Genomic DNA, 21,408 nt, shown 5'->3' with positions numbered 1-21,408 from the left:
GATTTTACCAGTCAAGTCAACGGAGAAAAATGTAATACCCGCCTCCAAAACTGACTTCAACCGCGCCTTCTGTACTCCTCCCTCACTCTCCAAATCATACACAAATTCGAAGTCGGAATATATTCTAATCCAATAAAGCAAAAGTTCCTCCGATTCTCTCTCTCTCTCTCTCTAATGCAACCCTAATTTCCTCCTACGACTACGACGACGACGACGACGACGACGACGATGGCCGTGTTCGTACAGCAGCCGCCGCAGAGTCAGCTGTGGGACTCGGTGCTCCAGCTGACCAAGTCCGCGCAGGACAAGAACAGTGACCCGCTCCTCTGGGCGGTCCAGCTCAGCTCCAGCCTCACCTCCGCCTCCGTCTCCCTGCCCTCCGTCGAGCTCGCGCACCTCCTCGTCTCCCACATATGCTGGGCCAATCACGTGCCCATCACGTGGAAGTTCCTCGAGAAGGCCCTGACGGTCAAGATCGTCCCTCCCATGCTCGTCCTTTCCCTTCTCTCTACCAAGTACTCTCTCACTCCCTCATTACATTCGTTTTGATATACCGAATTACAATTTTTGGGTTAAAGTTACTATTTTTAGTATGTTGTTTATAGGAGAGCGAGAATCTGAGATTGTGAAGTATTTACAATTTACGATTTTGTGGGAGGTTGATTGTTGTAGGTGAAATATCTGATTCGTTTCGATGTTCGACTGTGTGGTTGTTCGGTTTGAATGGTTACTAAAATGCGCGTGCCGGGTAAATTTTGCGAATTGGTTAACCTGACTATATGGCACTAGGGGATCGGCTTTTGCGAAATGTCTGAGTTACTTGTAAAGTTATAGTCTTTGTACAAGTTCAAATGAAATTCTGGGGCTTTGTGGCATTATAGTTGGTAGTTTGTGGCTGAATTATGCATCATCATATGGCGGACGATGCTTTGAAAATGGTTCAGAAAGATATTGTTGAATGAATAATTATTTAGGCAGTTAAGGTCTTCATGCCTGTAGTTTCTTGACTGAGCTGGTGTTGGTCGACGAAAATTCATGCATGTGCCGTCTTGTGTGATGGATGATCTCCTTTAGAATTATGCTTAATCAGCTGTTGTTATTAAAATGTACTTTTACTGGTTAAAACTTACGTTTATTGTCGTCTTGTTTTATACAGGGTTGTTCCAAATCGACAGCTTCACCCTGCAGCATATAGGCTCTACATGGAACTTCTTAAAAGACATACATTTTTATTTGCTTCTCAATTGAGTGGACCAAATAGTCAGAAGTAAGTTTCAAATTTCTCTTTTTGTTGTATAATATTATTTCCCAATAAGCCTTCCTTGAACTTGTATTTTGTTTTACCATGTGCCATTATTGCAAAAGTTCTTGACAACAAAATCTTAATTCATGGCTTCATTTCAGGAGACAAAAAAGTCCTTGACAATGAGATATTGTGCTTAGTTGTTTTTCCTTGATTTTTTAGCTTGTATGCGCTCTTAGGTGCTACCAATCCTGCCAATACATAGGAATGCAAATTGCGTATTTTATTTGGTTTCTCAATAGTTAATAAGAGTTCAAGAATTTAATTTTTCGTTTAAACATGACAGTTTACACAAAGGTGTTCAGATCCCCCCTTTCCTCTGTTAAAGAAATTCTCCTTATTGATGAACTCTTTTGCCCCTTTTTCCTTTTCATTTCCCCCAAGTGCCCCTTTGAAAGAAACAATGACTCATAGAGAAGTTATTTGTATAATTTAATGTCATAAACCAATCGAAGTCTTTCAAGTTTCAACAGCATATACGTCTACTTTGTAATTTCTTTGGGTTTTTCTGTCTCGTGCTTTCTGATTCCCTGACCCTCTGTTGAAGAAATGCTCTTTACTGATGAACTTTTTTGCCTCCTTTGCCTTTCCATTTCCCCCATGTCCCCCATTTAAAGAAACAGCTCATCTTAGAGAAGTTAATTTTATAACTAATACCAACCAAACCAACCAAAGCCTTTCAACACCATCTATGTCAACTCAGTAATTTCTTCATTTTGCTGTCTCATGCTTGTATGATAATTTCTAATAATATCTTTTGATGCGATTGCAGGATCATAAAATCCATTGATGATGCTCTACATCTTTCCCAGCAGTATGGCCTTCAAGTGTCTGAACCTGGAGTTCTTATTGTTGAGTTTGTCTTTTCAATCATATGGCAGTTACTTGATGCATCCCTAGATGACGAAGGTTTGCTGGAACTTACCCCAGATAAGAAGCCTAGATGGCCGACCAGGCCACAAGATATGGAAATAGATGGTCACGGTTGCTTTAATGAGAAGAGAAGTGAGCAAAATGAAGGTTTGCAGAAAGCAAATACTGCAATGGCTATTGACATAATTGTGGAGTTTCTGCAAAACAAAGTAACTTCAAGGATTTTGTACTTGGCCCGTCGAAATATGTAAGGATCTTAACCTTTACTTTTCTTTTTTTAAATATATCCATTTACTTTTTTGGTTAGTGGGCATCTTTCTGTTAGTCACACCATGCTTGTGGGGGAGAAGGGGGAAAACAGCAGTTTGGCCAAGTGCTGGTGTGATGCAATTTGACTAGTTTAAAATCTCATATTAGAGTCTGAAAAGCATCATTGGTGAAGATACCAAACATATCACCTCTTCTTTTCAGGCCATCGCACTGGGGAGGTTTCGTTCAGAAACTGCAAGTGCTTGCGGCAAACTCGTCAGCTTTGAGGACTATGAAACATATAACTCCAGAGGGTCTTCTACAGCTGACATCTGATAGCCGTCGACTTCTGACTCGGGAATGCAAAACAATTTCACAACAAGAATTTCATGCTGTCTTGTCTTCTGGGTCTTTAATGTCTTCAGCCTGTCAGTCTCACGGAGTGAGTTCATCTGCTTTTTGGCTTCCCATTGATCTGTATCTTGAAGATGCTATGGATGGATCAGAAGTAGCTGAAATTAGTGCCGTCGAATCCCTTACTGGTGTGGGCCGACTTTTTGTATTTAAATTCTTCTATCGTACATACCTAGAGTTGATAAGATTCTAGTACTCCTAGCCAGGAATATTGATCTGAGTTAACCTTGCAGGTTTAGTGAAGGCTCTGCAGGCAGTTAATGCCACCACATGGCACAATGCATTTTTAGGTTTATGGATTTCAGCTCTTCGGCTTGTTCAAAGGGTAAGAATTGATGCGAACAATTTGGAAATTTCCATATCTAATGATTGATTGCACAGAAAAATTCCTCAAAAGTGTTAGTCCAATTGACCTTTTATCCCCTTTTCCCTCTTGATTGGTTTTATAGGAAAGGGATCCTAGAGAAGGACCTGTCCCTCGTCTTGATACCTGCTTATGCATGCTGTTGTGTATTACAACACTTGCGGTTACTAATATTATTGAAGAAGAGGAAGCTGAATTGATGGAGGAAATGGAAGGGGATCATACTAACCAAAGGAAGGAACAAGCTCCTGGAAAGCGCCGCAGAGATTTAATTACCTCCTTACAGCGATTGGGTGATTATGAGACCTTGTTGACTCCACCTCAGTCTGTTTGTTCAGTGGCAAATCAAGCTGCAGCTAAGGCTATAATGTTCAGATCCGGCCTTACAGTCAGTAATGGATACCACGAATCTATTAGTGTGAACGAAATGCCAATAAATTGTGGTAAGAAACTAATTTTTCCTTCAGCCCAGCAATTTGATGTATGATGGAGTTTTTTATTGAGAAGGTATAAGATAGCTCTCGATTTGGTGTTTAAGACCTTTCATTTGTCTACCATTATTATTATGTTTTTGTCTAATTCTGCTTTCAGGATCAATTGTGTTTTCCTTTCTTATTCTTCAGAGGGTTTTGTTCTGTTTTAACATCTATAGTTTTCCTTTTGGTCCTGTTTATGTTTCTTCCCATCATGGTTATCTCGCATTCATGCTTTCCTTAATTCTTTTATGGGGGCTTGATACTTTTTATCTATATTTCCTTGAACTATCCTAATATTTTGCACTTGCAGTGGGAAACTTGCGGCATCTGATTGTTGAAGCTTGTATTGCGCGGAATATCCTAGATACATCAGCATATTTTTGGCCAGGCTATGTGAGTGTACGCAGCAACCAAGTGCTACGCAATGTTCCAGGCCAAGTGCCTGCTTGGTCTTCAATAATGAAGGGGTCACCTCTAACTCCATCACTGGCAAATGCTTTAGTTGCCACTCCAGCTTCTAGGTATGCTATAGTATCATTGCTACAATTTGTCTGTTTGTATGTTTAGCCATAACAAAGTAAGTAGGGCTGCGATTGATAGGCAGTGATAGTCACACTACATAAACATGAATTCCAAGTGGGAATCATCTATTTTGGGTCCATGATTTTTGAGTTTGTAGCGCTGTTTAGCTCATATCTTTAGGTACCAAATAATGACTAGAACATATCTTTAGGTACCCCCCTTCTTTTTCCTGAAGCCAGGTATATCAGATGCTCTATTTTGTAAATTTACCCAGTGGTATGGCAACTGAATTTAAGCTCATGGTTTGATGGAAGCTTAGCAGAGATCGAGAAAATATATGAGATTGCAGTCAATGGTTCAGATGAAGAGAAGATATCTACTGCTACCATTCTTTGCGGGGCTTCTCTTGTTCGTGGATGGAATATACAGGTGGCTCTCTCTTTCTCTCTTCTCCTTCCCTTACTCCTTCCTGCTGGCCTCTACTGCATGTTAGTCTTATTCAATTCTTTGTCCTTCGCAGGAGCACACCTGTCTTTTTATTATAAAATTGCTGTCACCTCCAGTTCCTGCAGATTACTCAGGGAGTGATAGCCATTTGATCGGCTATGCTTCATTCTTTAATGTCCTTCTGGTTGGCGCATCATCTATAGATACTGTACAGATTTTCTCCTTATTGGGATTGGTATGTGGATCCCTTGTTGAAATAGATAAGATTGAAAAAGGTCTTTGTGTTATGAAATGAAATTTTCCCTAGGCCTTCATGCTTTCCTAAAACTAACGTTATTTGTCATTCACTTCTAGGTTCCACTACTTGCAGCTGCATTGATGCCTATTTGCGAAGTTTTTGGCTCAAGCGTTCCCAATATCTCATGGACACCTACAACAGGGGACGAACTCTCATGTCATGCGGTGTTCTCAAATGCTTTTACACTTCTATTGAGGTTGTGGAGATTTGATCATCCGCCTCTGGAACACATAATGGGTGACTACCCAACTGTGGGAAGCCAAAGTGGTCCAGAATACCTCTTGTTGCTGCGAAACTGTCGATTAGCATCCTTTGGTAATTCAGCCATGGATCGAATAAAAAGCAGAAGAGTTTCAAAATTTATCACCTTCCCTTCAGGTACCATTACCCTGGATTTCTTTCCGAAACTGAAACTCTGGTACCAGCAACATCAAAAGTGTATTTGCTCTACCCTATCTGGGCTTGTACCTGGGACTCCCGTTCATCAGATTGTTGATACACTCCTGACCCTGATGTTTAGAAAAATAAATAGAAGTAGTCAGCCCTTGACTCCAGCAACTTCAGGTAGTAGTAATTCATCTGCATCGGGAACTGATGAGTCCACTATTAGACTCAAGGTACCGGCATGGGATATCCTTGAAGCAACTCCATTTGTCCTTGATGCTGCTCTTACTGCATGTGCCCATGGAAGACTCTCTCCCCGTGAACTGGCTACAGGTTTGTTGAATCCCCTTTATGCATTGATAGAAAAGCAGAACTGAAAGCTCCCCTTTGAGAAAGATGCGGAGTTAAGGTTTGTTAACTTCATTGCATGCTTCATCTCAGGACTGAAAGATCTTGCCGATTATCTTCCAGCAACTTTGGGAACCATGGTAAGCTATTTTTCAGCTGAAGTAACACGGGGAATATGGAAGCCAGCTTGTATGAATGGAACTGATTGGCCAAGCCCTGCTGCAAATTTATTACTTGTTGAGCAGCAGATAAAGAAAATTCTAGCTGCCACTGGTGTTGATGTGCCTAGCCTCACAGTTGGTATGTCCTTATATTCAACTTTGTGAAATAACTTTTTTGTTTTTCAAGATGTCTTATATTGTTGTAATATGAAAAATCATGACATATTGCCTCTGAAGTTCGAGCCAACTTCTTTCAGCCGTCACTCATGATCTAAAGTGAATGTGTTCTGTCGATATTTGAATTGACCAACAAATTTTAGACTAGTGAAATTGGAGCTTTGAGTTTATGCTGTAAACTTCTAATAGTTGTCATGTTAACACTGTTAGGCCTTCAATTTATTGCTTGCAGGTGGGAGCGCCCCAGCTATGCTTCCCTTACCATTTGCTGCTCTCATAAGTCTCACAATAACTTATAAACTTGATAGAGCCTCTGAACGTGCCCTCACCCTGATTGGACCAGCCCTGAACTCCTTAGCTGCTGGTTGCCCATGGCCATGCAATCCGATCGTAGCCTCATTGTGGGCCCAGAAGGTAAAGCGCTGGAGTGACTACCTGGTTTTTTCTGCTTCTCAAACTGTCTTCCACCACAACAGCGATGCTGTGGTCCAGCTTCTTAAGAGCTGCTTTACATCTACTCTCGGGCTAAGCTCCTCTCGTGCTTACAGCAACGGCAGTGTGGGTGCCCTCCTTGGTCATGGCTTTGGTTCCCATTTCTCTGGTGGGATTTCTCCTGTTGCCCCCGGAATTCTATACTTGCGTGTGCATCGATCTGTCAGAGATGTAATGTTCCTGACAGAAGAGGTGCTCTCTCTTCTAATGTATTCTGTTAGAGATATCGCAAATTGCGGGTTACCCAGAGAGAGGGCGGAGAAATTGAGGAAGACCAAGCACGGGATGAGGTTTGGACAGGTTTCTCTTGCTGCCGCAATGGCACGTGTCAGGATTGCAGCTACACTTGGGGCCACCTTAGTTTGGATATCTGGCGGATCGAGTTTAGTTCAGTCTTTGATCAGAGAAACTTTGCCTTCTTGGTTTATATCGACCCGTGGTTTGGATCAGGAAGGCAAAGAATCTGGTGGCATGGTTGCCATGTTGGGTGGTTATGCCCTTGCCTACTTTGCAGTGCTTTGTGGGACATTTGCTTGGGGTGTGGACTCGGCATCACCATCATCAAAGCGGCGACCAAAGATTCTCGGGCGGCATTTGGGATTTATTGCAAGCGCACTCGACGGGAAAATATCACTGGGTTGTGATTGGGCTATGTGGCGAGCCTATGTAGCTGGATTTGTGAGCTTGATGGTGGCATGCACGCAAAAGTGGGTACTGGAAGTTGATGTGGAAATATTGAAGATGCTGAGCAAGGGACTTCGACAGTGGAATGAGGAGGAATTGGCTCTGGCCCTTCTGGGACTCGGTGGCGTTGAGGCCATGGGCGCAGCAGCTGAACTAGTACTTGAATGTGAGGTCTGAATGTTGCCAAGGCACGGAGGAGTCCGTCAGAGGAAAACTTACTTACAACGGGGATGCTGCTGTCCGTTGCAGAGAAGTTTTTCTCAGTGAAGAGACGACTAACGGACATGTATGTCTTGTATGCACTGTTTGAGAAAGCGGCCTAGGCACTAGGTGGAGGCCGAGCACCCCAATTAGGGGCTAGGCGTTTAGGAAATCAGTGAAGTCTCTAGGCGGCAGCATAGGCGGCCTAGGCGTTTTTATTTATTTGATTTTTTTTTGGTTAAGGGTTTGAATATAATATTCTATCTTGTAAAATAAGTGTGTACTTTCTTTCTTGTAAAATAACTTATAGTACATTATTCATTTTATGTATTCAATCAACATTGTAGCACTTTATGATTTATAAATCCTTCTATTTTGCATTTATGTTCTCAAATACAAGTGTGTGTGTGTGAAAATACTATATATTTTAAGTATAACTGTATAAATAGTAACTTATTTATATGTTTTTATTGTTACATATAAATTTAATAAAAATAAAAGAACTCGCTTAGGCTCCTGCTCGTTGTCCGGTTTGTGCTTAGCGTTTTTTAGAACTTTTTTGCTTGTACGATATTCCTTGTTGTGGTTTTTGGAGAAATATAGCTCATTCAAGTAAACTGCACGACTCTTTCTTTTGAATAATAAAGAGTTTTTGTGCTCAACATTTTGATTACTTGAAATAGTCAAATGTTTTTTTTCTTCAAAAATAGAAAATAAAACAACATTTAACACTCATCTCTCAAGCAAAAAAATAACCAAATAAATCAACTATGAGAAGAAGCGGTACATGATGATGATGATTTTGAAGTGTTAATAATACGACACAGAAATTATTTCACCCACTTTTATCTTACTTGCGAGTTTTCTTTTGAAACGATGAAACGGAATTATAAAAAGAATTTTCTACAATCCTATTATCAAGTTGATCAAAGTTATAATCTACGAGTAATAAATGAAGAAAATTACTAAACCAAATAGACGATTGATTAGCAGCAAAAATAACTGATCACTTTTTTTATCTTATAAAAAAGGGGTGTGCTATCCACATACTCCTTTTAATTTCATACACACCCTTTTAATTTGCGGCCATTGGATTGACTGAATTAAAGAAGATCAAAGTGCAAAAATTAACAAAGGGTGTGTGAGAAGTAAAAAGAGGTGTGTGAATAGCACATCCCATAAAAAAATGGAAAAAAGAATAATACATTTCACACCCTTCATGGTTGGGGTAATTTTCAAAACAGACCATGAGATTTTAAATATCTCACGTTACCCCTAAAGTTTTGAAATTGTATGAATTTACACCTCATGTCTAATGAATTATTTGAATACTCATCAAACCGATGACACGATGATCATGAAATTGGTAATTACAGTAACATGTAAATCACATTTGCATCAAATTGACTAAAAAACTTATCAATTTAACAGACATTTAAATATTTAAAATCTGTAAATTGAAAAAATTTCAAAACCTTAAAAATTACTGTGGGAAAATTGAAATCTCACTGCCTATTTTTAATATTATCTCAAATCTCTCCCCTGTCGTGAGCTTCCAACATAAAGTTGGTAAACACGAATAAGGATCTTCGTCGGATTCCTTTGTGAGGATTTCAGATATCTGTCAATTTTATCAATTCATTATGATTAGAAATTATTTTAAATATTTTTATTTAAATTAAACACAAACATTCGCTTACGAAAACTAATCGTAAATATACGACGATTCGCTGTCTCGCCCAGTTAAACACTCAGCAAGTGAAAACAAGAGAAAATGGAAGCGAGGGGGTTCCCGCTAACGTGCGCGGCGCTGCCACTCTCACAGACGCCATCGTCATCTTCCTCGCATGCAAGGCTCTGGCCCTCTCGGTTGAAGCCAAAACATGTTTCAGGTGCATAGCACAACCTTTCAGCACTCTCACGTCACTTGATTTTTCAAATTTAAACTTCTTATTTCTAATAAGTTTGTATGCTTTCTGGGTTTTTTGTTGGAGCTTTGAACATTTTCTCTCTGAATTTTGATGCTTTTTTCTGGGTTTTTTATGGCAGTGTTGAACTTGTTCTTTTCTGAATTTGTATGCTTTTTTCTGGGTTTTTGGTGGCAGTTTTGAGGAGGAGCATGAAAAAGGAAGAACCAGTACTTGAAGGTCTTCCCAAAGAGTACTACGACGATGTGAGTGTCCTTTTTCCTTTAATTTGTCCAAATGGGTACTCAAATTTCAAGTTTTTCTGTAATTATATGTGTAAAGTTTTGTATTTTACTCATGTTGGAAGTGGAAGTAAGCTTTTTTTTTTTTTTCTGAATTAGGAATGGCAAGCTCAGCAAAGGGAGAAAACAAGGGAGCTGCATCGAAGGCGTCAAGAGGAGGACGAAGAGGAGGAAAGAAAGGTTGAAGAGTATAGGGAGATTGGCATGAGATTGAAGGATTATCCCGAAGAAGATGTCCGAAATGCTCGGAAGCTGATTTCGAGCTTTATCAGAGCTGCTGAAGAAGTGGAAGAGGTGATATCAGAAAACCCGTTGTGCTAAAATTGGTCTTAGTCTTTAGGAAGACATTCAGTTTTCACCTGTGATGGCTTGCCTTCAGTTTCTTATGTTTGCTTTATTGCATTTTGTTTTTGTACTTGTACTTAATTGAGGTTCATGATTTATATGCAGAAAATTGAGGAAGCTGCTGAGAAAGGGGAACTGACTGAACTTGTTTTGATGGTCATATGGAATCGCCTTGACCTCGCTCGACGTGATGTGAGTTGATGAGACTATAACAATTTCCTAAAGAAACTGATTTAGCTTGGTAAAAAATGATTGTTAAGGAAACTGATTTAGAGATATAGAAATGAAGTTTTGCAACCAGAAAGTCAGTAGCTGCCGTCTACAAACTGGCCGCGGTTACTGATTGCTCCAGATCAACAAACTCAACCTATTAAGTTGATTGGATCAGTCTAATGTTATACATAACCTATCACATTTTCGTCGTCACTGTCTCTCTCTCTCTCTCTCTCTCCAGCTTATTGGTTTTGGGTATTTATGACCTTTTTACAGGATGAAAAGGATGTTATTAGAAGTCTTGATTTGCTATACAGAAGGGTCGAGGTACGAGCTGCTCTCATCCTATTCTAAGTTCTAGCCATGAAATTGTTCATTTTAGCATTTTGGAACCCGCTGTCAACCTATTTATACTTTGATTTCATAACCAGTGGGAGAATTTAAGCTTTTGCTATTACTCAATGGTTTCATATGAGAACATCTTACAAAATTAGTTTAGATTAGCCTTGATACCCCCTAAATCCTTGTGTAAAATTTTCGTATTCTTCTTTAGGCTGAGATTCTGAAACGGGAGGCTACTCCTGCCATGAGACTGCTCAATGATCTTTTGAATATGCATGATGGCTTTGACGGTGAAGGGTGGCTGAAGGAATGCAAAAAGCGCATGATTGAAACTTTCCCCCGGGAGGATCCCTTTAGCATTCTTGTTCCAGCAGGATTTGACATCGATAAGGTATGTTGGGAATATGCAGATTGAGATTTATGTTGGAAGTCATGATTTGTAACTATTTATAAGTCAAGTTTATCCTTTCTGACTTCTTAATTCGGTCATATTTCTTCTCGATCAGCATGAAGGACCACTCCGGCTACCAGTTGAAGCTGATGATGCTCTTCTGAGGGTAGACTTTGTCAGGGAGGTCAATGCATTGCTACAAGAGATTCGGGCGGAGCAAATTGAGGTACAAAATGCACAAGGGCTTGATCCTGAAGCCATTGCAAGTAGGTTGAAGCAGCAGGAAAAGCAGCGTGCCATACGCTTGGTAGAATCGATACTAGACCTGGCCATTAATTTGCAGTGGTAGCAAAATTGTGTTCCTTGTTTTTTGTAGTTTTTGTAGCCTTTTCTTTTTCCTTGCTAAAGGAGTAAAGGGTTTCTCTTTAACTTCAAAAGACCAAAGATTGGACACATGAACGGAAGACCTACAAATACTCCGGTTAAAAAGTGTGACTTTGAGACGGAGGGTCAGGGCATAATGGGTAGAGAAAGAGTAGGAAGACTCGAAAAGAGACTAAGAACAGATATAAAGTACTTAGAGCTAACAGAAGACTTGGCGCAAAACGTTCTAGGATTTATACAGTCGACCCCATTTAGTGAGATAAAGTTTGGTGGTGGTTGTTTTCAAAAGATCAAAGATTATTCAATAAAAATTACTTTATTGCTTTAAACAAAAATTTACATGGAATTTACAGCAGTGACTTATGTGCTACTTTACTGCACTGCAATGTCTTATTGTCCAAGTATCCTATTAAAAGTTAACCAACAAAGTAATTATATGGATTAACTAATAAAGCTACAAGCATCTGGCTTCAAACAGAGCACAACTGTGAGACTTCATTTGGTACGCAAACAAACCCGCCATTTGTTCCGGAACTGGCTCGCCGTCGGTTGAGAAAAAACCTGGAAATGGAAGAGCCGTGTCGACCAAACGGAACCATCCCATACCTTCCGGAGGCGGAGGCAGAATGACAGTCTCTGAACGAGCTGCTGCACTGAAGGCAACAAACAAGTCACCCCATATAGGGGGAGAAACATCTCCTGGTTCGGTCGCTTCCTCTTCGTCTGGTTTCAGCTTCATGGCAAGGAATTTGCAGGACGGATCTTCCCATTTTGGAGAAGATTGATCACTCCCGTACCAGTCTATGTTTTCTTCTTTCAAGAAGTTCCTCTCCTGAAGTAGGTCGCTCCGCCTTATCCTAAACGAACTTAAAAACGCAATGAATTGTGTGGTTTGAGTAGCAAAACCTGTTCCCAGTGCGTTCCAATCGAAAGCTTTTCTGTCACTGTATGCAGGGGAACCGCCTGTAGATTGTCCACACTCATCTCCCATGTTAAGAACAGGAACGCCGAGTGAAACAAACAAGATAAAGAGAAAATTACGAATTTGTTTAAGTCGCCTTTCAAGTACAGCAGTTTTATCTGTAGGCCCTTCTTCCCCGCAATTCCAACTCAGCTCTGAAGCTAACTTAACACCACTGAAACTAACAAGGTCCACGAGAGGAAGTCCGGAATTCCGGGAAATAAAGTTGAAAGCGAATGCTGGCCCTCGTCCATCCGAGAAGATGTCCCCGTTCCCACAGAGCCGTGTAGCAAGGTCACTAAGAAGGCCCTCACCCCTCAAAAAGTTCCTCACATCTTTAGAGAATTTCGAATTCACTTCTGCCCATCTCTTCCAATGAGGAAAGCGAGTTTCTTTTGGTACCGAGCCATGAGGATCCCAGCGGTCTGCAATGATCTTGGTCTTCGAGAGTAGCGGATCAAAAGCAATTGCTTCGACCAAAGGTGGGCGAGATAAGTATTCACCTTTAGACCCTCGCATCAGAGATGATGCATTTATAAAACAAAAGCCATCAACGTGAAACTCAGTCACCCAGTATCGAAGACTATCCAATACCATTTGTTGCACAACAGGATAGTTACAATTCAAAGCATTTCTGGCTTTCAAATCCGCAACCCCGTTTATGTGATAATAAGATGAGATATCGATTCCTTGCAGAGCTTCACCCTCAGCGGTATGGGTGAAAACAACTTCCAGTAGGACCTCTATTCCGTCGGCATGAAATTTTTTCACCATGTCTTTCATAGAATTGACAGCTGATACAGGCCCTCTAGAAGGTCCAAACCAATTCATAGGTGAAAAGAAATGGATAGGGAAATATGGACCCTTTTGCTCGTCAAATGGGAAAATAGGCTCTAATAAAACTGCATTCACACCCAGGTGTTTTAAATGCTCCAACTTCTCTGTCAAACCCGAAAAAGTGCCTGCTATATTGGTTGGTAGATTACTAGACTTATGCTCTGTAAAACGTGTCACGTTCAACCGATAAACCACAAGTTTTTCCATTGCTAAGTCAGGTCGAACGTCACCAGCCCAGTTGAAAGCAGGTTCCTCACATAGCCTTCCAAGATACTTCAACCCTGTCCCATGAGGAACAGATCTCGAAATGATCTTAGCGTATGGATCCAGCAAGACATTCCCTTCATCAAATCTATAACCATAGCTCACAAAATCCCATCCACTTTCAAATGACGCATGCCAGATGTCACCTGATCGATTAACATATGGATCTAGATCGAGCTCCAACACAGGTTTTTCAGCTGTGGTCTCACCATACAAGCATAAAACTACACTTTCTGCATTTCTTGAAAAGATGGCAAAGTTCATGGAACCATCATTAGAAAAAGAGAGACCCAATGGAGCGGGATAGCCTCGACCAAAACCAACCGGGAAACAGAAATTTGTCTTCCTATGACTTCTTATGTCCAAGTCACTCGAATCAGCATCTGCGGGGGATTTCAAAATAAACGAGAGGTAGAAGGGGATTTGTTTAGCCTCAAACTCCAATTCGAGAGTAAACCTGCCGGAACAAGTCTCAGTGAATGGAGTTTCAAGGGTGGTGGTTCTGTCAGCTGGGGTCGAACTTCTGAAATTCGAAGGCATGAAACTAGATGAATCAGATCTATAAATTCCCCAACTCAGTACCAGTAATCTATCATTACTAGACAGGTGCAACGATGAAACTTCAATATTCACAATGCATTTGGCATTCTTCATTCTAACAAAAACTTTTACCATATCCCCAGTTTCTGTTCTAAATCGATAAGTTGATACCTTGCCTGCTTCTTCAGTTTCAGTACTGGTGTAGACTCTTTGCTCCATTGGCTCAACAGAAACTCGGGATGTAGCATACACTTTCAAGTCACGGTCCCTTAGAGGCGTTTCCTTGAAGTTCTGCACAACTTCTCCGAAAACTAGATTTCTCTCTATACCCAGTTTTACAGAACCACGCAGACCATTGTGCCTGTGTCTATAACGATTTGCAGCAGTCAGCTTAGACAATTCAGTGGTTCCACAATTCAAACAACAGGAGGCCTGCATGGCGATTGACAGCGGAAGAGTTGCCATCCTAGAGCGCAAACACGAAGGTCTCCTACTCAAATGTCCAGAGGCATTCTGTTCAAGAGAAAGCAAATTAATTTTCGTTAAAAACAAACAAATTTTCCACATCTCCCTAATATATTTGGATCCTAGAAAATCATCATCTCATGAACAAACTTCTTCAATCACCGGCATTCGATAAAGAAGCATATAATTTCCAAATTTTTCATGCTGCAACATACAATTGCAATGACAACACAGATACACATCATAAACCCATCAAATCAAAGAAAGAACAGGATCCATGGGAGTTGTCACAAATGATCAAAAACTATATGAATCAAGAAAATAAGTTGAACCCAGTTTCAAATCTGAGAAAATCTAAGATGGGTTGCTCATAATTCGAGTATAAACAACAACAAAAATCCAGATGGGTTGTTCATAATTCAAGTTTAAAAACTAAAATTGATAAAAAAAAAAAATCAAATGCATCAGCAGGTAAGCAACTAGACAGAAGATCATAAGCATTAACAAAATGAGAGATTTGGTGACAACAAAGAGGGAGATACGAACTTACATCATTGGACCTGCTCAGTTAGAATCAGACTAATGCAGAAACAGCAGGAGAGAGAGAGAGAGAGAGAGAGAGAGAGAGAGAGAGAAAGAGAAGCAGAGAGTTGTTGGGATTTCGTTCTCTGAAAAGTTGTCAGGATTTTATGTGCCGCACAACGCAGCAAAGATGATCGAGATCGAGATGGGTGAGAGTGACTTGAACTGTTCTTACGAAAATGCTCGACCGTCCGATTTTGCTAAACTTCAAACTTTGTTATGATTAATAATATTTTTAAGGGGTTTTAATCACAAATGGTCCATAAATTGAACGACTCGATAGTTCCCGTAATTGAACATCGATGAATGTAGTCAAATTACTATGGTCATTCTGTCACAATTTTGTCAAAAATTCTGTTTTGTGTTGACGTGTCACACAACTTGTCTTACAAATTTTATTGATTATAAAAAAATGAGTGTTCATTATCTTATTTCCATCCCACCCGAGCAACACCCTGTATAGTCAATATTTTCACAAATTTGTATATCAATAGTTTCAACGATAATTATATTTTAAGCACAGATCTCACCCCATCTGGTCGCCTGTATGAGAAAAGAAAATTCTAAAACGGCTCCTCTCTCGAATATAATATTATCAGAAGAAAAATTATGGGGTCTCAAACTAGAGTCCAAGAATACGTACTAAACCAGCAAGCCCGATTAGTTTAATGAGTAATTATGAAAGCAAATGTTAACCACAATAATAATTTAATGTGAATTGAAACTTTTATGTATACGCTCGGTTACATTTAAGAATTTCTTCCATATCACACGGTGAATTGCTGGTAAATAAAAAATAATCATGTTTAAACATACAGATTAGGCTCCATTGCTACATTGACTTTCTAATATGTCTGCAATCTCCCCCTATTATCCACAGAATGAACACTATAAAGTCCATGATCCTCGTGCATTTACAAGAGAGAAGGGCTTTGAACCTAAAAGATGTGTCTGCCGGAAAGAAAAACTAACTGCGAATTTCAGGACCGGCATCGGACTCGTGTTTACTTCCCATTTGAGACGTTCTCTTTGTAACAACAAGAGGACTGCTCTCCTCCTCGTCAACGTCTACTTCGTGATTCTGCATCTGCCCTCCCTTGAAAACGGGATGCACGTAAGCGTCCTTCAGATAGTTCAACAGATTCAGGTTTGGTTCCGTTGCACGCTCGACCGTATCCTTCACCATTGCCTCCTGTTTGTTGCCAAACCAAGCACATTGAGAATATGGTATTGCTAAGAATACGGTATAGTAACGGCATTCAGAATGCGAGAGCCGCACATTTTTATGACTCCGTGTGTGTTAGTAAACGCATGAGAACTCAAGAAATGTGCCGTTATGGTAATGGCATTCTATACATAACTAACAAAACTTTGTACCGGGAACTTCAACCTAATTACCTGTAGTGGGAATTTTAGGAATGCTGATTCGAATCGCCCCTTGCAGACTCTATGGAACCAGAGTGTCAAAATAGGTTGCGGGATGAGAATGAATGTTGATTTCGCAACGCCTAATGTGCTAAACAACCCCATTAGTAGAACTTGTGCTATGATTAGACCGATAATTACACGAAGATGCACCTGTGGCCAGAAGGCCGCGCCACTCTCATATTTCTGGTCATAGACATTAATAATCTGGCAGCAAAAAGGAACCATTAGAGCCACCTAACAATGAGCTAATCTGCATTTACTAATGGCATAATGCTGGTATTAGATAGCATACCTGATGACGATAAACCACGTAGGCGAAAGCGAAGAATATGAGAATGAAAGGAAGTAGTATAGGTGTGACAACAGAATAAACAAGACCCAGCAGAAAATATAATTGTGTCCTAGGTTCGTTTGTAGCGAAATTCAAGGAACCGGGATCAGTTGCCTGCTCCCGATCTTGTTCTGTCTTAACCAGAAATGTGTTCTTGAGGTGAAACAAAATTAACGGCACCAATCTGAGGATTTCTGCAGCGATTCCACTCCAACCATCAACCATGACATAAGTGATGAAGAATGTACCTTTCATTGGGATGGACCTCCCAACAGTTTTTGTGAACCTGCAAAAGCAATCGTACATTTCCTGTCATATTATCCCATCATTGATTAAGAAAGTTTGAAAATTTCAAGTCTGTACACACAAATGCCAATGCCAACATTACTACTAAGTTGTGGAAAATTATGACATTACTCGGTTGAGGGCTCGTTCATAAGTTTCTCAAGCTGCTGAAGTGCCGTTCCAGTAACAATGCTTCCTAGGAACACATTGATAAGTATGAACAAATGATACTTCGCTGCAGATCTCCTATCCAGATGTGAGAGTGATGTTAAGCCCTCAATCTTTGACATAAGCATAAGAATCATGGGAAGTATAGCGAGAAATATCTTCAATGCAATTCCTGGAAGAAACCCTTGGACAACAGACTTGACAGAACTTCTGCAAGAGAAAAACAAACGAAAAGAAGGGATAGGATTTAAAACCTTTTTGTATTAGTTAAAACCACATACAAGAAATCAATACTAATAGAATGAAACAGGGACACACATCTGAAGTAGTGGCTTCAAGAAAGGAAGGGCCTTCTGAATCCCCTCGATGTTAGCTAAAGATTGGACGAACGCAATTGGAATCATGAAGAAGAAAGTAAGGAAGAAAAAGGCAACACCCATGAGCAATTTTCGCACGTTGAGTTCAACGTATGGAATTGCAAGGTTATTCCAATAGATGTCGCGTGGCTCAGGAGCCCACTCCGTCAACCAGATGGTAGGATTACGTGACTGCTGAGTTTGAGCACACACAGCTGCTCCCCATCGCGTTTTGAATGAAACAAATGCTGCAGGCATTATGGCATCAGGATCACTTATAACCTTTTCTCGTTCTTGCTTTTCCTGCATGAAATCTACATTATTATGCATCTAGAACGCACGAACGAAACAAACACAGACTGTCCAACATATCATTGTGTGACAAGAAAGAAAACATGCTCCTTAAAAATACTCACTTCTTCGACCAATTTCTTGATCGTATCATTGTAGTAATCAATCGCGTCGACTCTATCTCCCCATAGGCCCAAGAAACCTGTCTAATGGGATATGAGATGACGAACTCAACGGAATCAAAACATTAACAAATGACTCTCACAAGAACATAAAAATCAAGTTACGCAAAGAAAGAAACCTTTGTAGTAGGCTTTGTCTTGGGATTTCTCTCAAACTTGTTTTGGTAGTACACAAGCCAATTTTTCGTACTCTTCTTCTTGTCGACCACCTGTGCAAGTTTATTTGCATTGTATACAACCTACAAGCATTTAAAGTAACACAATTGATTTCAATGTCGGTTTATAGTTTAATATATGTTCTTTAAATTTGTTTTTCAGTAGTATATATATGCTGATTCCTTCGCAGATCAAACTAGTAAAACTAACCAAGTTCAGCAACTCGCTTACTTGATGCGTAAGATAGTGACCGGGATGGTTTACACAGAAGAAATGTTCGATATGCTCACTGACTGATTCATCAGGATCTGGGGGTACATTCCTCACAAGAACCTGTTAGGGACGTAGAGTTAACGTAAACAATTACAAACTAAAAAACTAACCCAGCTATGAGTAAACAGATTCCTCAAAGTATAAAAACAGATAACTGAAAAAACTAAACAGACCACCATGGGGATGCCTCACCGTGAACTGATCAGGACGACGCTTTTCAGATGCTAAAAATTGAAGCCGTTTAGTAGCCACTGTCTTGTACTCATGGTATAAAACAAAGCATGTCCAAAAGGTAAATACATAAGACATCACGAGATGTGCGAAAAACCTATAAGACCGAAAACAAAAGAGAACTCAGATTTGGATTGTATAAAAGTAATGAACTTTTGAGGGCAGAAAAACTATGGTAGCACTAAGTATTAAGATCATCTCTTGTCACTCCTGTCTACGATACAAAAAAAACTTGGGTCTGAGACCACGACGTCTGTAGGGTACCTCTCACAAAGAAGAAGAAAACATGGGGAAATGGAAATGGAGATGAAAAACTTACTTGGGAGATCCAGAAGGAATATTGGATATTGAGAGTTTATCAATGTCGCTGAATACTACTTCACGGCTCCTTTCCAGCGTATTGCTCATATAATTGACAGGCACCAAAACACCAAGCGCAAGCGCGGTTATGGGGACGAATATCTTCAAGCTGTGTGAAATGAGTATCATTAAGTCATTTACTGAGTTAATTAGCAAGAGTTTCGAAAACATGTAACATGTTATGTGCACTCCGAGTGTTTTAACACGATGTGTTCTGAACGAACTAGCTCTTACTCTAGCGGTACCTCTCTTAACAGTTGGAAGAGGTCTAACTTCAAAATAATAGGCGATTTTCCTCTCACGACACGTTGAATTTCAAATGGGATTCGGTAATTCTATGACATACAACGAACTAAAGAGAGCTAATTGCAAAATACACCTTAGGTTCGAGGTCAATTTCAAGGGATATGCCATTGCAGTTTCCTTACATTACTAAGGGCTCGTTTGGATGTGCTTTTAAAATGAATGAAAGCGCTTTTAGAAAAAATATTTTTGGGTTTCAAAAGCACTTTAAGTGCTTTTTGCAAGAAACACCAGTTATGCGCTTCTTTCAAGAAGCACTTTTTCAGGATTTACTTGCATATTTACTAATGATTGATTCTACAAATATTTTCACCAAAAACGCTTTCAGTCATTTCAAAACACACATTCAAATGAGCTCTAATTATTTGAACCGTCAACAATTCAAACCTCTTGTGTCTAGACATCTTCCCCTCCGTACAATTTCTCACATTACGACCTTAAAGTATTAAACTGTTGAGTAATTAGAACGGCGTCGTATCTAACCATCTAGGCCTCCATGCACGTCTACATAACAGGTGCCTCATACCAACTCTTTTTGTCTCGTTCAATTTCGGTCAGACACAAAAATGATTTGAATCGTTAATACTTTAGTGACCCTACAAAATTGACATTTTGGGTCCCTCTTTGAAAGTGACCCCAAATCTCAAAGACGTATATCGTAATTAGCTCAAAAAATTTAAATTTGCAAAAGCATGAAGGAAGTTGGCTACCCGAGCACATAAATCCGAATGTAAGCGGCGGAATCAAGGCCGGCGTGATCAATGAGCTCCGGTTCGGGCATCCGCAGCGCGGCAGGCATCCAATTGAGGAACTTGAAGTAGGTTTTGGCGTCCAGATTGACGAATTTCCTGACGGTGGCGCCGGAGCTCGTGGGGCTTCCCCTCATCCCCTTGAGGTACCATTTCGGAAAGTAGACTCTGTCGTTGAACGGCTGCAGCCGCAGCAGACCAAACGCCACCAGAAATCCGAATGCAGACAGAATGTTGATGGCTGCTGACATCATAATATCTTGAAAATTCGCCATTTTTATGAATTATTTGACACAGCGGAAGTTACAGGTTAAGGGATCACGAACGAACGGCCTTTCTAGTCAGAAAGACGAAAGCTTTTCGGATTCCGTGACGGCGACGGTGGTTGGTGGTGAGATTACGGGTGGAGACTCGAAATTTGGGCTGAGAATTGTGAAATTTTGGGATTTTTTGGGTGGAAATGTTTGGAAATGGGTGGCAGAAGAGAGAGAGAGCGGTTGGATGGCGCCAACAAGCTCGGAGGCGTGTTTGGCCTCGCTGGACTCACGCTTCTGAACGTTGGCAGGGGATATTTGAATTTGTTCTTTGACCGATCTACCCTTCAATTACTTTACATTCTTTTTTTCTTTTTTTGGAAAATATATGATTTCTTAAAAACAAAATTAAAAAAATGAAGAAAATGATTTTTATACGCTTATTTTTCTTTTCTGCGCATACTCTTGTTCACTTGCGTTTATTCTTTTCTCATTTATTCAAATATAGGTGACAAAATAGTCACCAATAGCTGTGAGAAAATACCCATATATTCTCTCCTCTCCCTCCTTCTCTTTGTTCTTGTTCTTCTTACTTCGTTTCCTCATTAACTTAGAATTATAGTAAAGTTGTACTTTTTTTCTTTCGGTATGATTTTTTTTTCTACTGGGTTTTTCCAAGCAATGTTTTAACGAGGTAACTGATATTGATATGTGGGTATCCAAGGGGGAGTGTTGTAATCAGTGAGAATATTTGCTCACATGTATACAGTAAATATTCATATGCTAAATAGTGAAGTTTTTGTAAATTTTCATGGTAGTTGCTTTATAAATAGAGCAAATAGAGCACTACTAGTGCTCAAAACATACAATACAAAAGCAATAAGAAAAGAAAGACAAGTCATAATATTTTTTGCATTCTCCAATTTCTCTTTTTCCTGCAATCTTTCTATAGTTAATAAACAAAACAGTGTGATATATTACATCTGATTCGCTCTCGCTCTTAACAAATGTTATTTATCTAATTTTTGCTTATTTATAACAATTTAGTTTTTTTCATCAAAATAAAATTATGAGCAGTAATACAATTTCACACAATCTAATTTTGCTATTTCTTT

At 39.9% G+C, this 21,408-nt stretch overlaps 4 protein-coding genes across 5 annotated transcripts; 2 read left to right on the top strand and 2 right to left on the bottom strand.

Moving 5' to 3' along the window:
- Positions 1-7,773, top strand: LOC103449038 (mediator of RNA polymerase II transcription subunit 33B-like). Its single transcript, XM_008388312.4, has 12 exons — positions 1-515; positions 1,157-1,267; positions 2,076-2,423; positions 2,648-2,967; positions 3,073-3,164; positions 3,289-3,646; positions 3,990-4,200; positions 4,516-4,630; positions 4,722-4,883; positions 5,003-5,663; positions 5,772-5,978; positions 6,249-7,773. The coding sequence occupies exons 1-12, from the start codon at positions 229-231 to the stop codon at positions 7,367-7,369; spliced, it is 3,993 nt and encodes a 1,330-aa protein (XP_008386534.2). The 5' UTR covers positions 1-228; the 3' UTR covers positions 7,370-7,773.
- A 1,216-nt stretch (positions 7,774-8,989) lies between these two features.
- Positions 8,990-11,322, top strand: LOC103449037 (protein PALE CRESS, chloroplastic-like). Of its 2 annotated transcripts, none has more exons than XM_008388311.4 (7): positions 8,990-9,285; positions 9,499-9,566; positions 9,702-9,896; positions 10,053-10,139; positions 10,437-10,487; positions 10,714-10,893; positions 11,009-11,322. In XM_008388311.4, exons 1-7 carry the CDS (start codon positions 9,168-9,170, stop codon positions 11,240-11,242), a joined length of 933 nt encoding a protein of 310 aa, XP_008386533.1. In that variant the 5' UTR covers positions 8,990-9,167; the 3' UTR covers positions 11,243-11,322. The 2 variants fall into 2 exon arrangements, with proteins under 2 accessions (XP_008386533.1, XP_070664415.1); XM_070808314.1 differs by lacking the exon at positions 8,990-9,285 and adding an exon at positions 9,364-9,434 and having other exon boundaries at positions 9,491-9,566.
- Positions 11,323-11,574: 252 nt separating this feature from the next.
- Positions 11,575-15,065, bottom strand: LOC103449035 (isoamylase 2, chloroplastic-like). Its single transcript, XM_008388310.4, has 2 exons — positions 14,895-15,065; positions 11,575-14,392 (listed from the first exon to the last, which is right to left on the bottom strand). Exon 2 carries the CDS (start codon positions 14,342-14,344, stop codon positions 11,732-11,734), a length of 2,613 nt encoding a protein of 870 aa, XP_008386532.1. The 5' UTR covers positions 14,345-14,392; positions 14,895-15,065; the 3' UTR covers positions 11,575-11,731.
- Positions 15,066-15,617: 552 nt separating this feature from the next.
- On the bottom strand, positions 15,618-20,587 carry LOC103449034 (CSC1-like protein At4g02900). The gene is made up of 11 exons (XM_008388309.3): positions 20,001-20,587; positions 18,947-19,096; positions 18,589-18,724; positions 18,355-18,456; positions 18,087-18,206; positions 17,911-17,991; positions 17,457-17,797; positions 17,103-17,348; positions 16,647-16,971; positions 16,325-16,558; positions 15,618-16,118 (listed from the first exon to the last, which is right to left on the bottom strand). Exons 1-11 carry the CDS (start codon positions 20,312-20,314, stop codon positions 15,894-15,896), a joined length of 2,274 nt encoding a protein of 757 aa, XP_008386531.1. The 5' UTR covers positions 20,315-20,587; the 3' UTR covers positions 15,618-15,893.
- Between the last annotated feature and the right edge of the window lie 821 nt (positions 20,588-21,408).

Source organism: Malus domestica, chromosome 11, assembly GCF_042453785.1.
Source record: "Malus domestica chromosome 11, GDT2T_hap1".
NCBI lineage: Eukaryota > Viridiplantae > Streptophyta > Magnoliopsida > Rosales > Rosaceae > Malus > Malus domestica.
This window is presented reverse-complemented; position numbering and strand designations above follow the sequence as displayed.

What these genes read in the sequence shown, in the direction of transcription:
- LOC103449038 (XM_008388312.4), top strand. Translation starts at nt 229, where the DNA reads ATGGCCGTGTTCGTACAGCAGCCGCCGCAGAGTCAGCTGTGGGACTCG. An exon ending in CTCTTCGGCTTGTTCAAAGG is followed by an intron (nt 3,165 to 3,288) that starts GTAAGAATTGAT and finishes TTGGTTTTATAG; the next exon opens with GAAAGGGATCCTAGAGAAGG. An exon ending in TTCGTGGATGGAATATACAG is followed by an intron (nt 4,631 to 4,721) that starts GTGGCTCTCTCT and finishes TGTCCTTCGCAG; the next exon opens with GAGCACACCTGTCTTTTTAT.
- LOC103449037 (XM_008388311.4), top strand. Translation starts at nt 9,168, where the DNA reads ATGGAAGCGAGGGGGTTCCCGCTAACGTGCGCGGCGCTGCCACTCTCA. An exon ending in GAAGCCAAAACATGTTTCAG is followed by an intron (nt 9,286 to 9,498) that starts GTGCATAGCACA and finishes TTTTGGTGGCAG; the next exon opens with TTTTGAGGAGGAGCATGAAA. An exon ending in TTGACCTCGCTCGACGTGAT is followed by an intron (nt 10,140 to 10,436) that starts GTGAGTTGATGA and finishes ACCTTTTTACAG; the next exon opens with GATGAAAAGGATGTTATTAG.
- LOC103449034 (XM_008388309.3), bottom strand. Translation starts at nt 20,314, where the DNA reads ATGGCGAATTTTCAAGATATTATGATGTCAGCAGCCATCAACATTCTG. An exon ending in ACGTGGTTTATCGTCATCAG is followed by an intron (nt 16,559 to 16,646) that starts GTATGCTATCTA and finishes TTTTGCTGCCAG; the next exon opens with ATTATTAATGTCTATGACCA. An exon ending in TCCTAAAATTCCCACTACAG is followed by an intron (nt 16,119 to 16,324) that starts GTAATTAGGTTG and finishes GGCAACAAACAG; the next exon opens with GAGGCAATGGTGAAGGATAC.
- LOC103449035 (XM_008388310.4), bottom strand. Translation starts at nt 14,344, where the DNA reads ATGGCAACTCTTCCGCTGTCAATCGCCATGCAGGCCTCCTGTTGTTTG.